The sequence below is a fragment of the Hyla sarda genome, chromosome 4 (genome assembly GCF_029499605.1).
Source record: "Hyla sarda isolate aHylSar1 chromosome 4, aHylSar1.hap1, whole genome shotgun sequence".
NCBI lineage: Eukaryota > Metazoa > Chordata > Amphibia > Anura > Hylidae > Hyla > Hyla sarda.
Genome location: NC_079192.1, coordinates 63,380,922 through 63,395,887, shown reverse-complemented (window position 1 = coordinate 63,395,887; position 14,966 = coordinate 63,380,922). Strand labels below are relative to the sequence as shown.

The 14,966-nt window shown below is 41.9% G+C and overlaps 1 protein-coding gene across 1 annotated transcript in view; it reads right to left on the bottom strand.

The window, feature by feature from the left end:
- Positions 1 to 7,757, bottom strand: part of LOC130368023 (all-trans-retinol 13,14-reductase-like) — a 35,346-nt gene extending 27,589 nt beyond the window's left edge. The window contains exons 1-2 of the mRNA XM_056571200.1: positions 7,527 to 7,757; positions 1,602 to 1,784 (exon numbers count right to left, since the gene is read on the bottom strand). Coding sequence (XP_056427175.1) covers positions 1,602 to 1,784; positions 7,527 to 7,683 — 340 coding nt within the window. The 5' untranslated portion in view covers positions 7,684 to 7,757. The remainder of the gene's footprint in view (positions 1 to 1,601; positions 1,785 to 7,526) is intronic.
- Positions 7,758 to 14,966: the final 7,209 nt, after the last annotated feature.

The following is a 14,966-nucleotide window of genomic DNA, read 5'->3' as shown; positions in this document are numbered from 1 at the left end:
AATAAAACTTTAAGGGGTATTCCAGAGAAAAACTTTTTTTTTTATATCAACTGGCTCCAGAAAGTTAAACAGATTTGTAAAGGACTTCTATTAAAAAATCTTAACCCTTTCAATAATTATCAGCTGCTAAAGTTGAGTTGTTGTTGTTTTCTGTCTGGCAACAGTGCTCTCTGCTGACATCTCTGCTTGTCTCGGGAACTGCACAGAGTAGAAGAGGTTTGCTATGGGGATTTGCTTCTAAAATGGGCGGTTCCCGAGACACGTGTCATCAGAGAGCACTTAGATAGAAAAGAACAACTCAACTTCATCAGCTCATAAGTACTGAAAGGATTAAGATTTTTTAATAGAAGTAATTTACAAATCTGTTTAACTTTCTGGAGCCAGTTGATTTATATATATATATATATATATATATATATATATATATATATATATATATATATATATATATATATATATACACACACACACACATTTTTTTTCCTGGATAACCCCTTAAACTTTTACTCTGAAAAAAAAAAAAAATCCTATGACAATGGTGATCATAGAGTGAAAAGGTTTGTGCTGACCAACAAAAAAAAAATGGTGGGGATAGGGAAAGGGTACAGGTGACAACCCTACTCTAACATAAAATCTAGTCCTACCTAACTAAAACTGTCCCTCCCTATTCTATTATGTGGAATGGAGTACAGGGTACAACACATAGGGGGAGATTTATCAAAACCTGTCCAGAAGAAAAGTTGCCCAGTTGCCCATAGCAACCAATCAGCTCGTTTCTTTCATTTTTAACAAGGCCTCTGCAAAATGAAAGTAGAAATCTGATTGGTTGCTATGGGCAACTGGGCAAATTTTCCTCTGCACAGGTTTTGATAAATCTCCCCCTATATAGTGTTCACAAAAATACAAATATTAATATAGATACACTCCCTTATCCAAATATTCCTTGTTATCAGAAGGGTAGTATGAGAGATTATAATCATGGATGTCTTTTTTTTAGTAACAGCGCCACCCCCGTTAATAGACTGTATCTGGTATTGCAACTCAGTGCCATTCTAATATGGACTCTGTCCATAGACAAGAGTGGCGCTTTTCCTTGAAAATGGCAGCCGTATTACTTTAGCTGCATAGAACTGTACACACAAAACACTATTTATTGCATTCATTACAACTAGAGATGAGCGGACTTACAGTAAATTCGATTTGTCACGAACTTCTCGGCTCGGCAGTTGATGACTTTTCCTGCATGAATTAGTTGGGCTGGAAAAGGTGGATACAGTCCTAGGAGACTCTTTCCTAGGAATGTATCCACCTTTTCCAGCCCACCGGAGCACCTGAAGGCTGAACTAATCTACGCAGGATAAGTCATCAACTGCCGAGCCGAGAAGTTCGTGACGAATCGAATTTACTGTAAGTTCGCTCATCTCTAATTACAACCATCTATACCAGTGGTCTCAAACTGTGGCCCTCCAGATGTTGCAAAACTTCAACTCCCAGCATGCCTGGACAGCCGTTGGCTGTCCGGGCATGCTGGGAGTTGAAGTTTTGCAACATCTGGAGGGCCGCAGTTTGAGACCTCTGATCTATTCCATGGTCATACTCACCCACATCAAACTCATAGCCCTTCTCATTGAAGGTGTGGCAGCAGCCGCCGAGTTTTCCCAGTTGCTCCAGTACCAGCACCCGTTTTCCAGCTCTGGCCAAGATGGCAGCTACTCCCTGTCCGCCAATTCCACTACCGATAACTATGGCATCCAGCTTTTCCGGAACTTTTTCAGGAGAGAAAACTTAAAGAAAAAGACATAGAAGAGACATGGAAATAAGAAAGCTGCACACAATGAAAAAACAAGACAGGTTACTTGGAGTTAAAGGGGTACTCCACAGAAAACATTTTTTTTTTTTTTTTTTGTTAAATCAATTGGTGCCAGAAAGTTAAACATATTTGTAAATTACTTCTATTAAAAAATCTTAAAAGGGTACCTTTTGATATATTATAGATTAATGTATGCAGAATAACTTTCCCGGTGCATGTTAATAAAAAATATGCTTCTTTCTATTTAATTTTCCACTTTGAAAAACTGATCAATAGAAGTCTCCCTACTAGTCCTGGCCGCAAGCCCTTTTTATAGATTTCAGACTCATGTTGGAGACCTAAATCTCAGACTGCAGCCAAGACACAGACAAGCTCAGCACTGCTCCCTGCCTGTCAATCAGACAGGCAGGAGCCAGCACTGTGCTCATAGCACATCAGAGCATACTCCTGACTCCGCCTTACTGCATGCCCTCATTCATTTTACTATCTGAGCTCTGATCTTTCTTCTCTCTGCACATGCAGTTGTAAACAGAGAGGAGAAGATTAAGAGCTGCCAGCTGAGCTTGTCTGTGTCCCGGCTGCAGTCTGAGATTTAGGACTCCAGCATGAGTCTGAAATCTATAAAAAGGGCTTGCGGCCAGGACTGGTAGGGAGACCTCTAGTGGTCATTTTTTCAAAGTGGAAAAATTAAATAGAAAGAAGCATATATTTTTTTATAACATGCAATTGGAAAGTTATTCTGCATACATTAATCTATAATATATCAAAAGGTACCCTTTAATCCTTCCAGTACTTATCAGCTGCTGTATATTCCAGAGGAAGTTCTTTTCTTTTTGAATTTCCTTTCTGTCTGAACACAGTGCTCTCTGCTGACACCTCTGTCCATTTCAGGAACTGTCCAGAGCCGGAGAAAATTCCCCTTGCAAACCTCTCCTGCTCTGGACAGTTCCTAAAATGGAGAAAGGTATCAGCAGAGAGCACTGTGATCAGGCAGAAAGGAAATTCAAAAAGAAAAAGAACTTCCTGTGGAGAATACAGCAGCTGATAAGTACTGAAAGGATTAAGATTTTTTAATAGAAGTGATTTACAAATCTATTTAACTTTCTGGCACCAGTTGATTAAAAAAAAATTGTTTTACAGGGGAGTACTTCTTTAAAGAGGACATGTATCCACTCCAAAAAAAATAGATGTTAGTATCATTAAATATATCTTAGGCAGCCCTGACACACCTTTTTACAGTTTCTTGATACGCCCTCCCAATCCCAAGATATTCGTGTTAATGGTTTGTCTGACAATCAGCTTAATAGTCAGGTGGGCGGAAGCTTTACATTTTTTAAATAGGAGTGAATATCAGGTGATGGGCGGGATTATAATCAGGGGGTGTATTAGGCATTCCTGCCCCTCAATATACAGCATTCACACCCCCTGACTGTGCAATCCGGCCCATTACCTGATGGTCACTCCCACTATTAAAATTAAGTTCACGCCCATCTGACTATAAACTGAATTACCATACAAACTATGGACCCTCATATCTCAGGAACAAAAGGGCGTATCAAGAAACATTAAAAAGGTGCATGATCAGGGCACTGTAAAGGGGTACTCTGTTGCTAGACATCTTAACACATACAATACTGATACAATACAGATGAAATACTGATACAATACAGATGAAATACTGATACAATACTGATGAAATACAGATGAAATACTGATGCAATACAGATGAAATTCCCTCCCCATGGGTATCATCCATCCACAAAACGGATAAAAGTAGCAGATGCTGCATTTTCTAAATACGCACTGAAATTTATTTATTTTTTTAATCAACTGGTGCTAGAAAGTTAAACAGATTTGTAAATTACTTTTATTAAAAAATATTTATCTTTCCAGTACTTATCAGCTGCTGTTATGATCCACAGAAAGTTCTTTTTGAATTTCCTTTCTGTCTGACCACAGTGCTCTCTGCTGACACCTCTGTCCATTTTAGGAACTGTCCAGAGTAGGAGCAAATCCCCATAGAAAAAACTATCCTGCTCTGGACAGTTCCTAAAATGGACAGAGGTGTCAGCAGAGAGCCCTGTGGTCAGGCAGAAATGAAATTCAAAAAGAAAAGAACTTCCTGTGGATCATAACAGCAGCTGATAAGTACTGGAAGGATTAAGATTGTTTACTAGAAATAATTTAAACATTGTTTTACTTTCTGAGACCAGTTGATTTAAAAAAAAAAATGTTTTCCAGTGGAGTACCCCTTTAAGGCCCCTTTCACACTACCGTTATGTTCCTGCATTCTGACACCCGTTATTTATCAATAACGGGTCATGAAAAAAATGGATGAAATAACTGAATACAACGGATGATAACTGATGACTAATTTTGACGGACATTCTGTCAAAATAATGGACATGGGCCATCTGTTATCATCCGTTATTTCATCCGTCATGCACCGTTATTTTATGTCCATGTGACCTCCTGGTTGGGATGCTGTTCTGAGCATGCGCAGTACAAATAACGAATCATAACGGACGTTAAAAAAAAATGGGCATTAACGGACGCCAATTGTGAACATAACAGATGTCAGTTGTGAACATAACAGATGTCAGTTGTGAACATAACAGATGCCAATTGTGAACATAACAGATGTCAGTTGTGAACATAACAGATGTCAGTTGTGAACATAACAGATGTCAGTTGTGAACATAACAGATGCCAGTTGTGAACATAACAGATGCCAGTTGTGAACATAACAGATGCCAGTTGTGAACATAACAGATGTCAGTTGTGAACATAACAGATGTCAGTTGTGAACATAACAGATGTCAGTTGTGAACATACGTCACCCATAGACTTCAATGTTAAGATTTTCACGTCCGTTATTCCACTGTTATTTTTGACGGGACAAAAATTAGTGCATGTAACATTATTTGCCCCGTCAAAAATAACGGACGTAACTGATCATGAAGGATGGTCGAAAAATCCCACTGAAATGAATCAGATGATTTGACGGACATTTTATGGGCTTTGTGACAGGAGTTCATGACAGTAGTGTGAAAGGGGCCTTATGTGTATATATGAATAACTCTACAGACTTTATGGGGGAGATTTATCAAAACCTGCGTAGAGGAAAAGTTGCACAGTTGCCCATAGCAACCAATCAGATCGCTTCATCCATTTTTTAAAGGGCCTCTGAAAAATGAAAAAAGCGATCTGATTGGTTGCTATGGGCAACTGTCGACTTTTCCTCTACGCAGGTTTTGATAAATCTCCCCCTATAAGGGCATTCACACAACCGTCTGTCCCCATTTTTTAATCCCCGTTTCAGTTCCGTTCTTGCAGGCTGTAAACGGATTAAAAACGCTTTTAAAAAAATCCCATTCATGTCACTGGGATTTTTTTACAATCCGTTTACATCCGTTTGTACCCGTCTGCGCTCATTTAAGATTTTTTGACGGCAGAAAAAACGGCACATGCAGTATTTTTCTTCCGTCAAAAAAACGGAAGAAAAAACGGATACAGTAAATTTAACAATGAAGTCTATGGAAAACGGATGAGCCTTTAATGTCATCCGTTTGCATCTGTTCTTTGATCCATTTATACTTCTAAGCATGCTCAGAACAAAAGAAATTTTTTTGGGGGGTTTATTAATAAATTAATAAAATTCAGATAACATCCGTCTGCATCCGTTATTGTCCGTTTTTTTAAAGTCCGTTTTTATTTTTGACGGGACGGGTCTAGACGGCCGCGTGAACGCAGCCTAACAGGGGTCTAAAACTTGTGGCCCTCCAGATGTTGCAAAACTTCAATTCCCAGCATTCCTGACAGCCGTTAGTTGCAGCAAATGGCATGTCCAGGGAGTTGAAGTTTTGCAACATCTGGAGGGCCACCAGTTTGAGACCCCTGCCCTATAACATTAGCCATGTCTGCAAAAAATAAAGGAACAGAAGCCATGATGATGTTAAGGTTCGTTCAATCCCCTTGATCGATTGTTCAGGGACCACCCTAAAGACTCTTGGCTCAGGCAGCATGAAAGTAATGACAGATTCTCTTTTTAAAAAAAAATTTAATAAATAAATCGCAGTATGCTGAGACTATGTTTTTTTTTTTTTTCAGGGAATCTTGGTGTTTTTCCCCCAACAAAAACGAAATGTTTTTTTTTTTTTTGTGTGAGTGTGTTTTCTTTGTTTCCAATTTATTACAGAAAATCTTGAGTCACATGATAAATTAACCCGTTAAGGGCCCATGTCGTACCAGTACGTCATGGAACCCTGGTAGTTAAGGACCCATGACGTACGTGTACGACCGGGGTGACTGCTGATATCGATCAGCAGGCACCCCGCACAAATGCCCAGGAGGGTCATCCCATGTCGGGATCAATTCAAACCGGCGATTTGCGTAATTACGGGTCTATGGTGACCCGGAAAATAAGGGGGATCAGGGTTGTCCAAGACACCCACGATCCCCCTGAAGGGATAGGAGTGCCACCCCTCATATCCCTACTAATGTCATTTTTCATTTGCACAGCCCACTGTTCCAAAGATCTGTCAAACGCCAGTGGGGTGTAAATACTCACTACACCCCTTATTAAATTCTGTGAGGGGTGTAGTTTCCAAAATGGGGTCACATGTGGGGGGGTTCACTGTTCTGGAACCACGGGGGGCTTTGTAAACGCACATGGCCCCTGACTTCCTGTGCAAAAAATGGCCGAGTCCTACTCTGAAAATTGGCTGGGTCCTTAAGGGGTTAATCACATGACTTGTAATGATAAAAACACGGGAGGGGTTAAAAAAAACGCCAAGTCTAAATCCACTATTAAAATTTTTTTTTTTTTAAAGTCACAAAAACTGCATCTTGGGAGTGCAAACTGAGGGGGCAGTTTTTTGTGGCATATTTTTTCGTAGCCCAACGGTGACCATATTGATCAGCACCCAGCTTTCCCAGAAACTGGATACAACTAAGAAACAGCTGACAATAGTTTTCAAAAAACTAATGTCAATATTTACAGCTGATTTTATCACATTATTCCTTGCAAGTCAGTGGTCTCACTTGTGGCTCTCCAGCTGTTTCGAAACTACAACTCCCAGCATGCCATCGGCTGTCACTCTGGGCGTGCTGGAAGTTGTAGTTCACCAACAGCTGGCGAGCATTTATGACGCAGTGGTCTCCAACCTGCGGACCTCCAGATGTTGCAAAACTACAACTCCCAGCATGCCCGGACAGCCAACGGCTGTCCGGGCATGCTGGGAGTTGTAGTTTTGCAACATCTGGAGGCCCGCAGGTTGGAGACCACCGATTTATGCTGACTTACACAACCAGGTACAATGTGTCATTGCTGTATTACCTGTGAGCTCTATTGCCCCTTGTGTTTGCAACTAATAGGAACTAAAAGCATTACCCATAATGCACTTGGCACCAGAGTCATCTGTCACATGACCGTTCTACCCTTTATACAATGTATAACAAAGCCTAATAAAAGGTGCAACACATAACAAGTGTGTCCTCTGCATTCATTTACTTATGTATCCTCAATGCACCAGGGTTATAGAGGAAGTATGTGCAATGTAAGCAAATAATAATATACAAATGTAGCAAAGATATTTACACAACACAGTATCAGTATAAAGAGTTACATAAACAATGCAAAGCCCCCAAAGGTAAATCACCCATTCAGCTCTGCTACATCTGTATAGCAATCATTACACAAGTGACATCTCATTACCATTCTTAATCACTTTCCTCTTCATTGCCTTATCGAACACGACAGGTCCTGGGGGTCTCCTGGTGTCCACAGCAAATGGATTAGGACCCCGGTTTCCCAGCCATGACTTCAGGACGATGAAGATGAAGATGATCCCGGCTACAACATAAAGCCACATGTCTGCGGCTATCTGTGTGCTGCTGGAGCTATGAGAAGCTGCCTGTCAGGGTTCTCCTCTTCTACACAGAGAATGGGCTGGATCTGACCTGTAGCTCCACCTATTCCATAGTCCTCGCTGCTATTCCTCCAGTGTCCACACACCAGGGAGGATAAGGCTGCATGCACACCACGTTTTTGTAATACAGTTCCCGTATCAGGTTTTTGATGAAAAACGGATTCCACAAAACCTTAGGCTGGGTTCACACTACGTTTTTGCCATACTGTTTTCAATCAGTTTTTCTAAAGAAAACCGTATGGCAAAAAACGGATGGAACAGTATGGAAAAAAGGAAACCATGTGCGTTTTTAAACAGTATACTGTTTTTAAAAGTGCATACAGTTGCGTCAGTTTTTAAAGAAAAAAAAACCATACGTTTTTGAAAATGTTGTCCATTTTTAATGGGAGGGGTGTTGGGTGGGGACTTTAAGATTCAAATGCGCATGTGCAAAGTAAAAACGTATACGTTTTTCCCGTATGAAAGCGTATACATGTGCGTTTCCCATTGACGTCCATGTTAAAAAAAACGTATGCGGTTGCAGTACGGTTTTTAAACCGGAGACAAAATCATGGTCAACCACAGTTTTGACTCCGGTTTAAAAACCGTACTGCAACCGCATACGTTTTTTTTAACATGGACGTCAATGGGAAACGCACATGTATACGGTTCCATTCGGGAAAAACGTATAAGTTTTTACTTTGCAGATGTGCATTTGAATCCTAAAGTCCCCACCCAAGACCCCTCCCATTAAAAATGGACAAAATTTTCAAAAACGTATGGGGTTTTTTTCTCTATAAAAACTGACTGAACTGTATGCACTTTTAAAAACAGTATACTGTTTAAAACCGCATACGGTTTACTTTTTCCATACAGTTTCATCCGTTTTTTTGCCATACGGTTTTCTTTAGAAAAACGGATTGAAAACAGTATGGCAAAAACGTAGTGTGAACCCAGACTAAACTGTATCAAAAAGTGTGTACACATTTTAACCCATATACGGTTGAAAACCGTATACGGTTTGAAAAATGATGTCGGGTTGCATCCATTTTTTAAGAAAAAAACGTATATGTTTTTTACTTTTCACTCCATTTTGAATGAAGTTTCACTTGTTTGATTGGAATTCCAAGAAAAAAGAACTGTGCAAAGTCAAAAATCGTATGGTGAAAACCGGATGGAACCGTACGCACATACCATTCTGTACGGTTCCCATTGAATCCCATAAAAAAAAAAAAAGACATATACGGTTTAATACAGTTTTTCACCCGGACCGAAAAACGTGGTAGACTACGGTTTTGGGTACGCGTAAAAAACTGGACAAAACCGTATGAGATGCAAAACAGACTAAGGCTGCATTCATATCTTGTTTCTGCAATACGGGTCCCGTATCCCATTTCTGTACAAAAAACGTATGTCTCCAAACCGGACCAAAACATATGCAACCGTATATGCCTCCTCACGTTTTTAAACCGTATACAGTGGTCCCTCAACATACGATGGTAATTCGTTCCAAACGACCCATCGTTTGTCGAATACATCGTATGTTGAGGGATCGGTGCAATGTAAAAAGTTAATTTAATGCTCACCTGTCCCCGCCGCTCCGGACCGAGTCCTCACCGCTCCAGATGCTGTCCCAGGGGCTCCCGATGCTGTCCTGCTGCTCCGGTGTCTTCTTCATGGTCCTCCGGCTTCTTCTGCATCTTCTCCGGTGCCCGGGCCTCGCTTTCTGGTGACGTTATTACGTTGCGGTGCCGGGACGGCATGCGCAGCGACGTAATAACGACGCCGGAAAGCAAAGCCCGGACCCCGGAGAAGATGCAGAAGACACCGGAGGATCGCGAAGTGGACTCGGAGCAGCGGGGATAGGTAAGTGAACCTGTCCGGGATGCTTAAACTGCTATCTGACAGCAGCTTAAGCATTTTGCGCTGTCGGATAGCAGTTAATGCGATGGCCCCGACATATAAAAGCATCGTATATCGATTTGATCATATGTCGGGGCCATCGCATGTCGGGGGGTTACTGTACGGTTTGAAAACGGATGTCTGTTTTCTACGTTTTAATAAGTTTTCCTTGAAAAAAAACGGATACGGTTTTATGTTTGTCAACATTTTAAATAAAGTTCTATTTTTTATATTGAATTTCCCCAAAAAATTCCCAAAAATAAAAATGAAAAACAGTATTGTGCAAACCGGATGTAACCGTACGCACATATGATTCAATATGGTTACCATAGAACTCCATTTTAAAATAACCGTATACAGGTTGGATACGGTTTTTGACCGGGACACAAAAACGTAGTAGACTACGGTTTTGTGTACCGTTAAAAACCGTATCAACCCGTAAATGATGCAAAACGTACACAACCTGATGCTACGGTTGGCATAATGTTTACAGTGAAATGTCTATATATATGGTTTGCAATACAGTTTGCAATACGGTTCGATGCGTTTTTTCCAATGAAACCGGATACGGCAACCGTTTTGCAAAAACGAGATGTGAATGCAGCCTTAACTATATCAAAAAGTGTGTACACATTTTAACCCATATACGGTTGAAAACCGTATACGGTTTGAAAAATGATGTCGAGTTGCATCCGTTTTTAAGAAAAAGACATATACGTTTTTTACTTTTCACTCCATTTTGAATAAAGTTTCACTTGTTTGATTGAAAATCCAAGAAAAAAAACTGTGCTAAGTCAAAAACCGTATGGTGCAAACCGGATGGAACCGTACGCACATACAGTTCTGTACGGTTCCCATTGACTCCCATGTTAAAAAAGACATATACGGTTTAAAGGAGTAGTCCAGTGGTGACCCAGTGGTGAACAACTTATCCCCTATCCTAAGGATAGGGGATAAGTTGCAGATCGCGGGGGGTCCGACCGCTGGGGCCCCCTGCGATCTCCTGTACGGAGCCCCGACAGCCCGCGGGAAGGGGGCGTGTCGACCTCCGCACGAAGCGGCGGAAGACACGCCCCCTCAATACAGCTCTATGGCAGAGCCGAAGTGCTGCCTTCAGCAATCTCCGACTCTGCCATAGAGATGTATTGAGGGGGCGTGTCGGCCGCCGCTTCGTGCGGAGGTCAACACCCGCTATCTGGCTGGAGAGCCTGGCCCCCGTACAGAGAGATCGCAGGGGGCCCCAGTGGTCGGACCCCCCGCGATCTCAAACTTATCCCCTATCCTTAGGATAGGGGATAAGTTTTTCACCACTGGACTACCCCTTTAATACAGTTTTTCACCCGGACCAAAAAACGTGGTAGACTACGGTAAAAAAAAAAAAAAAAAAACAGACAAAACCGTATAAGATGCAAAACGGACTAAACCGGATGATGCGTTTGACATACGGTTTACAATGTTAAGTCAATGCATACGGTTTTCTATACGGTTCTGTACGGTTTTTAACTTGAAACTGTATACGGGAACTGTATAGCAAAAACATGGTGTACATGCACCCTAATAAAATGTGCAGTTCAAACTAGGGCAGTGTTTCCCAACCAGGGTGCCTCCAGCTGTTGGAAAACTACAACTGTAGTTTTCCAACAGCTGGCGACACCCTGGTTGGGAAACCCTGAACTAGGGCAAGGGCACCGAGGGAATGAGTGCCAACTGCAGTGATTGTATGACTTGTAATGACGACTGAATGATCAATAAAACTCAATACCAAAGAGTGGCTATGTTTCCCCTTTTTATATATATATATATATATATATATATATATATATATATTTTTTTTTTTTTTGGGGGGCGTTTTGCCCCCCAAAAAACTCCAAAACTGCCCCATGCCGCATTTTCATTGAAAAAAACGCTGCGGCCAGATGTTAGCTGTAATTCAATGAAAAAACGAAAAATTCTTCTTCCACTTTGCCTTTTTCAGTTTGGCATTTTTTAAAATCCTTTTGGCATTTTTTCACTCTTTTTTGGGCGTTTTTCAGCTCCTTGGCAGTTCTGCAGTCGCAGCATGTTGAGATTTTGGCTTTTTTTTTTTCCTGAAATCATGGTGTTTTTCTCCCATAGAAGTCTATAGGAGTAAAAAAAAAAAAAAAAACGCCATGTGGGTTTTAACTTTGGCGTTTTTGCAAGGCAGTTTTTATTCTTTTTTAAAGATACCTTTTTTAATAAAATTTAGTAGGGTACCATTAAAAAAAATTAAAATAAAAAAGATACAGTAGTGATGGAAAAAACAGTATTTAACAAAATGTATCTTTTTTATAACACATTTTTTATTCATTTTTAAACAGGGATCAATTTATGTGGGCGGGGAGGGACCTAAAAATGTAGACGACAATAATAAAAATGTAGTGTGTGTGTTTCACTTTCTTTGTTAACTTTGTAATTTTTTTTAGGTACTACTACTCCCAGCATGGAACACACTGTTCCATGATGGGAGTAGTAGATCCTGTATTAATTGACAGATCACCCCGGGCCCATTTTGATCCTCCTGTATAATGTATAGATGCGGCGGCCGCTCTTCTATGGTCCCCTGCACTGACGTATATATACACCTATTCATATTACCCGCAGAGAGCTGTGATTGGCTGCAACGATCCGGCCAATCCCCACTCTGGGCGGAAAATATGAATGGGTGAGGTGAATTTCTATTCATATCACTGGCCGGAGTACAGGGCAGAGATGCGAGCGCTGTATACAGCCGCTCCGCATCTCTGCTATATTATGGGTAATCACATCGGGTGTCAGGAGGGGTGAGGGGCTGTCTATTAGTACAGGTACTACTACTCCCATCATGGAACAGTCTGTTCCATGCTGGGAGTAGTAGTACTACCTTAAAAAAAGTAAAAAATAGAGAAAAAATTTAAGTGAACACACACACACACTTTATTAAAAATTAATAAAATAAAAATTTTGTTAAAGAAATTTTTCCCATCCCTACTGCATCCTTTTTTTTTTCTTTTTTCTTTTTTTTTCCGTACCCAACAAATTAAAAAAAAATGCCAAAGGGGTCAAAAATGCAATTTCCACTCAAATGCAAAAACCCCAGGAAAAACGCCAGAAAAAAGTGGAGACAGCCTTAGACAATTCCATATCCAAATGATGACTTTCATAAAACTAGGGAATCCTGACATGGTGGCCCTTATTTACTTTTAAAGGGGTACTCCGCCCCTAGACATCTTAATTCCTTATCCAAAGGATAGGGGATAAGATGTCTGATCGGAGGGATTCTGCCGCATGGGACCCCCTCGATCTCCCTGCTGCACCCGGCCTTCATTTAGAGCGTCGGGTGCAGCGCCAGAGGCTCGTGATGTCATGGCCACGCCCCCTCAATGCAAGTCTATGGGAGGGGGCGTGAAGTCCTATAGACTTGTGTGGTAGATGGTGTGATGCAGGGTAGATGGAATTACCCTAGGGGAAGATGGCATTAACCCCTTATATTCGTGATGCCAGGGTGTGGTTTATCCTCAATACCACCCAAAAGGTATACCGCTGGATCCTGGGCTAGGCACGGGGGCAATAATGACTTCGACACTGCAGAGCGGCTGCCTGACAGGGCAGCAAGGGTATGGGGTAACAACTCCCTTATTTGGCCACCACACTTGCATTGACGGGGCATGGCTGTGACGTCACGAGCCTCCGACCCTCATCGCCAGTTATCTGGCAAGGAGCGAAGTTCGCTCCGTGCATCGAATGTCTGGGATGCCTAAGCCGAGATTGCGAGGGTCCCCAGCGGTGGGACCTCGACAATCAGACATCTTATCCCCTATCTGTGGTGGCCCAGTACATGAGATGTTGCCCTGTACCCCTGCTGTCCTGTCAGGCAGCCTCCTTCAGTGTCCCCAGGGCCCCTTGCACCTGTTTCCCCCTGTACATATGTTCTGCAGTATAATGTTTTATATAATGTGTTGTATTTAAAGGAGTACCTGGCAGACAGTAATGGACATGCTTAGGAAGGATCTGCACTTGTCTTGGGGCTAAATGGCTATGTTGTGAGATTACCATAATACTGTGGCTAGCTTTTTGTGAACTGGTATTTCCTGTTTGACTTTTCTTTTTTTGACTACAAATCCCACAATTCCATTTTCCTCCCTCCCACACATCAGCGACCCCACCCATTGAAACATAAATGAGCTGCATCCATTGAAAAGACCTGTGGTTTTCAATCAGGGTGCCTACAGCTGTTGCATTAGTTGCAGATTGATCCCTCCACCCATTGAAGCAGACAGGCTCCCTGTCATCAGCTGACTAGTGAGTCAGGTCTTGGCCGCATTGCAACCTGGGAAAAATCTGAGACAACAGTCATTTTGTATGCTATTAAAAATAAATATTGGGGTGAAAATCACAGAAGAATTGTGAGAAAACCGTTACATACGGGTACAGACACTATATTATGAACTACACTAACTTTACAGCCCCTGGAGCATAGTCAAATAAAAAAAAATCCTGGAAAATCCCTTTAAGAGTTATGTCATGTGATTGTTACCCAGGAGGTACCAGTGACCAGGTGACCCCAAGAGTGACCTATGGGCTCCCTGCTAGTCTCCCCCATATAAGCCCTGGGTGGAGATTCTCTCTCTTGGAGCTTCTCTCTCTTGCTTCCTGCTGAGGTCCAGTGCAGTCGCCTAGTGTCTGTGTCCAGAGTGTTGGAGGCCTCAAAGTCAAGTCCTGCAGCCACCATCAATTCAAGTAAGCTAAAGTCACAGCTTTATGAGTCAAGTTAAGTCAGTCCCTGTCATCTGTCAAGTCAGCGTGGTCTGCATTCAATTGTCCAGTCCTACTACAAGTCCCAGCAAGCCCTTAAGGTGAGGGCCCCCGTGCCTAGCCCAGGATCCAGCGGTATACCTGGTGGTTTTAGGTTAAACCACGCCCTGGCTTCATGAATGCAAGTGTAGTGGACCACCGGTGTATGGTGGGACCACGGGTGTAGCGGTTTGAGTGGTGGGATCAGATGGTATTAACCCTGGGGGCAAGATGTTGTTAACCCCTAGTGTTCGTGATGCCAGTGTGGTTTTAGGGAACCGGAACACCACACGCTCGGTTTCCCCGATATCCCAATTGCTAGTAGTGAAATGAGAGTCCACAACCAGTTATGGACAAACGGAGGCTTTACTGTGTATAGGACAGATGGAATTATCTTCACAGCTAAGGCCAGATTTCCCAGAGAGGTGGCCAGTACCCAGAGGACCTCGCAGCTTGCTGGGCCAATATACTTGTAATTAACTTGACTCAAGATTGGACTTGAATATATGCAGGACTTGACTAGTTTCAGTAACAGCAGACATAGACTTGAGACT